The sequence below is a fragment of the Centrocercus urophasianus genome, unplaced genomic scaffold (assembly GCF_019232065.1).
Source record: "Centrocercus urophasianus isolate 14NV4802_14NV808 unplaced genomic scaffold, USGS_Curo_1.0 seq_16, whole genome shotgun sequence".
NCBI classification, from domain to species: Eukaryota; Metazoa; Chordata; class Aves; order Galliformes; family Phasianidae; genus Centrocercus; species Centrocercus urophasianus.
In genome coordinates this window covers 30,440,266-30,449,416 of record NW_024884711.1, presented here as the reverse complement: position 1 = coordinate 30,449,416, position 9,151 = coordinate 30,440,266, and the positions used below count along the sequence as shown (strand labels likewise).

Genomic DNA, 9,151 nt, shown 5'->3' with positions numbered 1-9,151 from the left:
CCCGCGGCCATGCGCGTTCACCCCCCCCCTTCGGGGCCCCCCACGCCGCACTTGTTGCGTGGCCCTCCCGCGCCCACGCGTGGGGCAGCGCCGCGCGGGGCCCCTCGGGGGCGGGGGGAAGCGGCAGAGCCCCGCAGCGCGGAGCGGGGCTGCGCCGGGGCCGAGCCGCTGCCCTTCGTCGGGGCCCCTCCGCGCCTCCCCGGGGGGCGGACCGACCCGACCCGTCCCGCGGCGCCCGCGCTCCCCCCGGCGGCAGGTGCGGGTGGGGGGCATCGCCAGGCGCGAGGTAGGGGGAAAGCCGCCGTCGGGCTCCGGGATCGGCCCAAGAGGAACACGGAGCGGCCGTCGGCGTGCGGTGCCCCGGGAGGAGGCAGGTCTCAACCGCGGCCCGTGCCGACACGGCGCCCTCGGGTGTGGGGAGCTGCGTCCAGTCGGTACGAGAAGGGAAAATCGTCTTTAATTGAAAATGCACAGCATAAAAGAGGAGGGATGCTCTGCAGACACAACGGTTGAGGCAGTATTTAACTGAAGCGTTAATTTTCAAGAAAATATAACAGGAGTGAGGAATACCAACTGCATATTCCATGCCAACAGCTTGCTTAATTCACATCTAGAAATCACTACAAAATGGTTTGGATCAAGAGATGTACATTGAGATGTGCACAGAAGGGTGTTTGCCATTGGGAATGTTCTCACGCAGTGCCCGGCTGCCCTCAGTCACAGCTGTGTTGCTCTCTCCAGGCTCTTGGCAGCGTCCTTCAGCTTCCCGACCAAATCCTGGGAGAGGGAACACCTCAGAATGAATTTCGGAAAGGTCAGCACGTGGTGCCACAGTGCCCTCTGTGCATAGCAGGATGGGATATCCTGGAGTTCACCCTCGTCCATTGGACAACACAAGCAAATCGTTCCATTTCTTACACTTTTTCTGCTGTAAAATAGGGTGGTACACTGGAACTGAAGGACAATGCCTTGTAATATATATGACCTACTAACATACATTGCTGTCCTTAGCACATCAGTACAGCTGCAATGGCTGCTGCACATCGCTGCTCTGAGCACCGTAAGCACTTCTTCCACCCTGAAAATACCCTGAGTGCCATTCTGCACAGGGACTACACCATGTGCCAGTCCTGCCTGGGGCAGCCATCAACCCAAACATGGGCACTGGCAAAGATGCCTCCCAGTGCCTCCAGTTCCCTCCCTTTTGCACAGGCACATAACTACAGCACAGAGCAGAGCTCAATGTTTGCTTCATCACACTGCTGGTGTGTCACCTACACACTGACACTGGCTTCAGTTCATTCCCTACTTGGGAGCATGACATGTCATTCAGCTGCTTCCTTCAGCAGCTTCTCTGAACCACTGGGACAAGGATTTTGGGGAAGTGATGCATTCCCTCCCAAACATATGTATGACAGCATACCCACTATCTATGCGTGTACAGAAAGCAGCAGCACATGCCACTGAAATCAGTCACTTTACAACTTCAATTAAGACCATGACTAGAAGTGTAGCACAGCAAATTCTACCCTCCTGCCTGTTGTTTTTGGTTTGGTTGGTTGGTGGCTTTTTTGTTTGTTTGTTTGTTTGTTTGTTTGTTTTAATAATTATTTGTGCCATCTAATTGTGACCGAAAAAGTGCTAGAGACATTGCCATCCAGAGCGGGAGCCAGGCAGAAAAACAGGGAGGGAGCAGGGGTACCTGCAGCTGCTCCATGGTGCAGCTGAAGCTGAGGTCTGGCTGTGATCCCACATCACTGTTCTGTAGGAAACAAAACCGAAGCAGGCTGCTTTACTGCAAAATGACATAAATGGCACTGAGAGGGGTGTGAGGAGCGCATACCTCAGTGCTGAGGGTCAGCAGGTAGGTGGGCTGGTAGGCTCGGTGCAGCTCGTGGGTCTGTGGCAGAACAGTGCTCAGCACAGCAGGGCCAGGGCAGCGGGGGGGTCCCACAACCCTGTGCCCCTGCCCTTACCTGGATGCGGTATGCTAGGCGCCAGGACACATCTGTCACATGTGGGGGGGCCCGGCCTATGCTGGGAGAGAGACAGCAGCAGGCGGTGTGGGAAGGGCTGAGACCACACTGCCTGTCTGCGGCACGCAACGCTGCTGCAATGGGTCACAGAGACTTAAAGGGCAATAAGGAAAGGAGGGGGACAAGTTTCTATAGGTGTTTTATAAAGTTTGTTAGAAATGCAACAAAAAATGGTAATTTAAAAAAAAAATAAAGCATTACTGTTGACGTGGATGAGGGGAAGTGTGCCTGGTGCTCCCCAGGCAGTGCTGGAGCAGCCCCTACTGCGGCCCTGTGCCCACTTACCTCCCCAGCAGCTCCTCCAGTGCCTCCCGGTTTTCCTGGAGAAAAGGAAAAAAAAAGAAAGGCGAGAGCAAAATACATTTGCAAATTTGAAACGACTGCTCCAGAAGAAAGAAAACACCGACATGTTACAGAAGGGTGCCAGACCTGGTACTCGGTGCAGAACTGCTCGATCCGCTCCCTGTCCAGCTTGCACTCCTCCAGGCACGCGCTGCAGAAGGACACACGGCCATGGGCGGCCCCCAACACACACACAGAACCCCGCCAGCCCCGGCGCCGTGCGGCGGCGTTGCCGGGGCCGTGGCGGGCGGTATCAGTACCTGAGGGCCGCTCGGTCGGCTCTCTGCCTGCCCGCCTCCAGGATGCAGGCGGCGGCGGCGGCGTGGCACTGCTTCAGCACCGCGGGGTCAACGTCGCTCAGCTCGGGGTCGGCTGCGGGAGACGCGGGGCTGCCGACACCGCCGCTTGCCCGCGGGACGGCGCTTCTGCCCCACGCCGCACGCTCCATCCCGCGACCCGAAGCCGCGTCCCGCCCGGCTCCGCTCCTCTGATCGGGGTCGCGGGCAGCAGCGGCTCCCCCCAGCCCCGAGCCCGACCCGGGGAGAAACGCGAAGGGGCGCGGGCACGGACGCGGCGAAAGCTTCAGCAGGCGGAGGAGCGGAGCGGCCGCGGGAGGGGTCCGGCCGGTGGGGATGGCCCGGGACCGCCGGTGGCGCGGTACGCGCCTGCCCGCGTGCACGCACGAGCACCTATGTGCACGCACAACCCCGTGTGCGCACCTACGTGCATGCCCGAGCACCTACGTGCATACATACCCCTATGTGCATGCCCAGACCCATGTGCAAGCACACCTTCATGTGTGCGCACATACACCTGTATGCGTGCACGTTCCTCTATGTGCACGCACTAACATCTCTAAGCATGCACACCCCGATGTGGACGCACACACGCATGCACGTGGCTCTGTATACACGCACACCCGCAAGTGCACGCAGACAGCCCTATGTGCACGTACATACACCCACACGCATGCACGGACACTCACGTGCACGGACATCCCCACGCGCGCACAGACGCCGGTAGGCACGGACACCCCGACCGCACGCGCACCCGCAGGCACACACGCACCCCTAACCCCGGCAGGCGGCACGCAGGCGGCCCCGCCGCCCCACGCAGAGCCCCGCCGCCCGCTCCCGCTCACCCACGCCGCCGTGGGGCTGCAGCACGCCTCGGAAGGCGGCGCGGAGCAGCGCGGAGTAGGCGCGGCGGGACAGGCGCCGGGGGTCGCCCAGCAGCCGGCAGCCGCCCTGAGCGTACGCCGACAGCTCCATTGCGGCGCCGTGACCTTCGACACGCGCCCACGTGACCGCCGCCGCTGAGGCGGAGCCGTCGCGGCTGCGCCACCGGCGGGAGGAGGCGCCGCCGGGCGGGGAGCTGAGCCCGAGCGCGGAGTGCAGAGCGCTGAGCGCCGAGCGTTCTCCTGGCGGCGCCTCCTCCCGCCCGGGGCGGCGGCGGCGGGCGCGGGAGAGGGCGGCGGGCGGCGTGTTGCGGAGGTCGGACGCGGCGAAGGGAGACGCCGGCCGGCCGCGGGCAAACGTGGCCAAATCCGTGCAGCGTAAATACGGTGTGCCCTTTGTGGTGTTCAAGCGCTCCCGTTCCGCACCTCGGCTGCCCCGCTCGGTGCGTGCTGTTTGTTACCCCGAGGCGGGGGGCAGTCCCATTTCGGACGGGGGTTCTCTGTCAGTAGGTGAAAACGTGAATCTCCAAGCTCGGCTCTCAGCCGCGCTCGGGCGGAGAAGAGGAAATCCCGGCGCCCGCAGGATCGGGCCCGCGGTTCCGAGGCGCGCCCCACGTGTGTCCGCCTTAGGCCTCGCGGCACCTCCAGGCGAACGGCTCCGTTCGGTGCGCGCTGCGCTGCCGCCGCGCTGTTCCGACGCTTCGGCGTACCGATGAGTGCCTCTGCGTCCGTGGACGAAGCGCCGAGCCCGGCGGACGGCGTTCCGGGAATTTGCATTTTGCCAGGAACCGGGAAGGCGCGACGGGGGCAAGGTGGGCTCGGGAGCGGCCGTCCTCCGTCCCGTGGCACCGCTGTCACATAGAGACACAACACGTAAGAAAAGACATAAAATGGAGGAGAAGAAAAACCATAAAATGGAGGAGAGGACAAAGCTCAGAGCCGTGGATTTACGAAGGTGCAGAGACCACGGCTGTGAAACAGGATGGTAATAAAAAAAACGTCAGAAATGTGCACGCGTGGGGCATGGCTGCACGCCGCGGAAATCTCCTCCCTCATCATCGACAGCGTGTGGAAATCTATGAATTAAAATCTAGCTTCAAAGACAAATTAATCTGTTAAGGATTCCTCACAGCACGGCACAGTCCGCATCAGTCCTTTCAATAATTTTCTTCAGCAGATCTGTGCTTTCACTTCCCCTGCCCCACCTCCCAGCAAGATCTCTTCTCCCCTTTCCCCCCCTCCAAAGGGAACACGATGCATTCACACAGGCTGAGCAGATTTCACCACTCGTGCACAGTGTTTGCACCTTCTAAACTCTGTTCATTATAATTTCTAAGAGGAAGGGAATGTATATCAAATAAAGAAACTCCAAAGGAAATTCATTAATACTTGAATATTAATTAATCGGTGAAACAAACCACCCTGGTCTGTGCAAGCTGCTGTTTTCCCAGCTTGTTCTTCATTGCTCAGAAGAAAATAAAGCAGCTGTCCAAAGTGAAGGGAAATCATTTTGTGTGTCAGGAAATTTTAATTCTTAAAATTTCAGAATTGCCATAAGTGTTTCTGAAAACTCCCAGAGCTGCACTTTTTTTCCTGTATATTGGTTTTTGCAGAGTTAGAAGATGGTAACGTAAGATGGTGTTTCTAGCACTTATTTTGTACAAAATCGTTACTGACTTCAAGGAGTTTCAGCTCCAGAGCAATGGGCTGTCCCCAGAACCTTTGGTTTAGGTCAGCAGTGAGCCTACTTTATTATAATGTATGGATTCTACAAAGAAAAAAAATGTTTCAATCAGAGAAACACATTAAGTAACTATTTACTACAGGTTGTATTTCTTGCGGGATTGATTTCTGAAGGAACAACTCAACAGTCACATTTCAGTCCCTGATAGTATCATAGCATCAAAGAAAAGGACCACACAGACCCAAAAGGCCCAGGAGAATTCTTTACATGTCTCTGGTACCAACGTGCAAGGCAGCAAAGAAGCTCCTGCTCTGAGCCAAGCCCTAGCGAGGTCCATTTCTTTGGTGCAGTCCTTGTAGGCAGCCCTCCTGCCCAGGGAAAGTGCAGTGCTTAGCATAGCCTTCCAGGAAGATGTTATGCTCCCAGGTTTGTCTTGCATGTCTGAATTGCAGGCAGTGCCTTGTTTGGCTGCAGACAGGGACTGCTCAATAAAACATTCGGTGTTTGCTCACAAATAGTTCTGATTTAAGTGAGGAGTTCAGGAAATTAACTTTTTAATTAAATATGTGAAGGAGCTTAATTTATTTCGGTAAGGCAAAACCCATAGAAGCTGAATATGGTTTTGATCAGGAATTTAATATCTCTGATTTTAAGTTCAACCTGAAAAACATTTTTGCTGCTAGGTGGCATTTTTGGAATTTAAGTGACATTAATTTAGGGAAAATTAATCAAGAAGGGTTTCTCCATTTATCTTTTGATTTTCTTCTCTCTGACTTGGTGCTGCTTTCTCTTTGTCCAAACTTCAAATCTCCTATAAAAAAGAGATATCTCTCTATAAAAAATATATATCTTTTTAAAGGAACTGTCAGCTTTCACATTTAAATTATAGGCTCGCTTAAATTCTACACTTTTGAGCTGTTAATGTTTCATTCCTTCTTTAAGTGCTTAGCAGCAGAGACGAGCAGAGAAGAGCTGCTTGTTCCTCACTTTGTAGCTCCCCTGATTTCTAACAGTATGGAGAAATCTCACCTGTTAGAAAAGTCCCTTTATTTACAGAATGCGTATCAGATTGAACTCTCAAAAATATATTTGAATTTGTATTTTATACATCAAATAGAAATGAATCACAAGGAGAATTTCTATGTTATCTAAGATCGCATCAAAAGTAAGTAATAAAATGGTGCAGTGGTTTGGATGTGTAAGCAAGCATCACCGCCATGTGCTGGGCAACACATCCTCGGGGAGAGCAGCTTTGTCCTTTTGTGCATTTTAACACATCCTAGCATCCTACTAATTAAGGGAAATTACTGCATTTGCTGAATTGTCAGTCGTTCCCTTTCTCCCACAGAGAAACAGAACTCCACAGTTATAACACATTTGCTCCTTCACAAGACAGAGCTCCCTGTCCCAGGCCAAATTCAAAGGTTTGCAGTCGAGGCCTACGTGAAAGGTGCTCACCTTTAGTGCCGAATGCAGAACCAAAAAGATCCCTGCTGCTTCTGCCAACCGCAGCGCGGTTCCCTGTCTGCTCCTGTGTCACAGACACGTGTAGTTTGTCATACTCACAAAAATGCTGGGAACGCTGCTGAATGTTGATATGGGTAGCCTGTCTTTGTAAGCAACATTTCTTGGCGGTGGATTTCACCCTGACGCTTTTGCTGCCTTTCAAAGGCTCTGACATAATTTACAGACACTTCAAAGTTGTGCTCCTGCTCCTGCTGCTCAGGCACATTCGGGTACGGGCATCACGCGCTGCGCTCAAACCCTTTACATTTCACCTTATTTTTTTGGAATTTATTGAGAAATGTGTAGTCTGCCTGGTCCTCCAAACAGGAAACCAAATCCGCTTGGAATTTGTCAGTGTTTCAAGTCAGACTTTTTTGCATGTTGATGCAGTCAGCGGTGGGATCGCAGCCTTGCTGTTGGAAGCCTGTGAGGAGGATATTATGCTCTATTGTCAGGAAGCATTCACAGTCTGTCACATTAGTGCTGGAGATGTGTATAGAAGAGTAATTATTATAAGCTGACATCCAGCAAAGGAAGTAAAAACAGATAAACCTCAAAGGAAAATTAGGCTGGATGGTTCAGGTTCTGTTTGTCTCCAGATGCTTAATGTCAGGGCATGGAAACATAATTTAGCACAGCACCTAGTTGGGAAAATAATTTTGTGCTTATGTAACAAATAGAAATGTGTTTTTTCTTGTAGCTCTGCGTTTTGTTAGCTTCTCACCAAGACAGGTCAATACAGAAATACAATCAGCGAGCAATCAGAAACCCAGTATTTAAAGAGCTGCATGCTGTAACACCTTTAATTCTGTTTATATGGTTCAGCAGCATCAAGCCGTAGAAGTATTTAAATGTAGGAACGTGATGGGCTGTTGTCATAGAAAGAAGGAGATGGAACAGATAGCACAGTGACAGCAAGCACTACATGGCATTCTTTCTCTAGAATTAATCCTGCTGTTTCATGGAAATGTTTGATTCTGATCGTAGCGCAAGGCTTGTGTGCCAAAATGATAGATGCCTCGAAAGAAGCTTTGCTAAATAAAATCCTGCAGAGCTTGGCATTCACAGTTCCCTTTTGGCAATAGCGAGGAATGGCTGAGTAATATTTAGGAAATTGAGTTATTTAAGATGGAGTTATTGCATCCAAAGGCATTAGGGCTAGATCTGCAGCTAGTGTAAATCAGCATATCTCCCTCCATATTCTGTGTATTGCTTTGTGTCAGCAGAGAATCTGGCCCATATCCATTATCTAGAGGGAATATCAACTACTACAAAGCATACTTATCTAACCAAAAGCAAACGTAGTCTGCATAGCTCATTGATGTTTCTTGTAACACTTGTGTTAACCTTTATAATGTGATAAAAATCTGGCACAGCTATGTACGGTTACAAATCATTTGGGTTTGATAGTATCAACAATTATAAATTAGCATTTATCACTTTTAATACTGCTTCAAATTACATTGATAAAAGCTTAGCTCGATATTGATGAGAAAACAAATAATTAGGGATCTCTCTGTTGCTCTAATTAATGTTACTGAGGGCAGAATTGGGCCTCTCTGAAACAGATCTGTCTGTCAAAGCAGTATGTAGTTGTTTTTTGTTTTTTTTTAATACAGTGTATTTTTTGTGTTCTCATTTGGTGAACGTAATCCCTGTCTAACATTTTACAGAGCCACAGGCTTTAGCTGCCTGGAATTTACATTCAAACAAGTAAAATCAACCCAGTATGATCTGTATGTTCAGCTCAATGCACGTGCGTGCAGAGCCTCAGATGCAAGTTTTAGTATAAAAACCTGCCCTGCGAGAATCAGAGCAACACGACCAACTCTGCCTTCTGCTTCATTTGCTTGGCTCAGCTGATGAAAGGGGGCAGTTTACTAATTATTTACATTCTGAGCAGTAAACGCCGGGGTCAAGCTGCACCTCAATTAGCAGCAATGATGCTGCACCTCGGATCCGTCCAGCAGCCGTCACTGCCCTGTCACTGATTGGGGCACTGAACGGGTGGCATCGTGCACGTGCTGAACAGCCTGCACTGCTTACGTGGCACCAGGTTTGTTTCAGACTGTAGGGACAGTTTTGAAAGGAAATACACTCGTAGTTTCTGCCCATTTTTAAATGGTAAACGACTTCACAGTCAATATGGAAAATAAAGAGGAGTGCTTTGGTGATCTTAAATGTACTGTATTGTTAACACTGCTGAAAACTACTAGTGTCCATGTACTGTCTGTTTCATGCAAGATTTATTTGTTGTGAGAGAAAGCCCTGATGGTTGGTTTGTGAATTAGGTCAATAAGCAGTAGGATAGTGATAGGGGAGATTCTATTGCTCTTGGGGATTTAGGCTTCCTAGCACAACATTTAAATCAATAGGAATCATCAGCTACCCTAATCTGTCCATACC

General features: G+C 51.3%; 1 protein-coding gene across 1 annotated transcript in view; it reads right to left on the bottom strand.

Moving 5' to 3' along the window:
* The window catches only part of LOC122159380, a 13,689-nt gene extending 10,040 nt beyond the window's left edge, over window positions 1–3,649 (bottom strand). The window contains exons 1-9 of the mRNA XM_042816899.1: window positions 3,520–3,649; window positions 2,639–2,750; window positions 2,466–2,529; window positions 2,322–2,356; window positions 1,977–2,037; window positions 1,844–1,900; window positions 1,703–1,762; window positions 722–777; window positions 217–454 (exon numbers count right to left, since the gene is read on the bottom strand). Coding sequence (XP_042672833.1) covers window positions 217–454; window positions 722–777; window positions 1,703–1,762; window positions 1,844–1,900; window positions 1,977–2,037; window positions 2,322–2,356; window positions 2,466–2,529; window positions 2,639–2,750; window positions 3,520–3,649 — 813 coding nt within the window. The remainder of the gene's footprint in view (window positions 1–216; window positions 455–721; window positions 778–1,702; window positions 1,763–1,843; window positions 1,901–1,976; window positions 2,038–2,321; window positions 2,357–2,465; window positions 2,530–2,638; window positions 2,751–3,519) is intronic.
* Window positions 3,650–9,151: the final 5,502 nt, after the last annotated feature.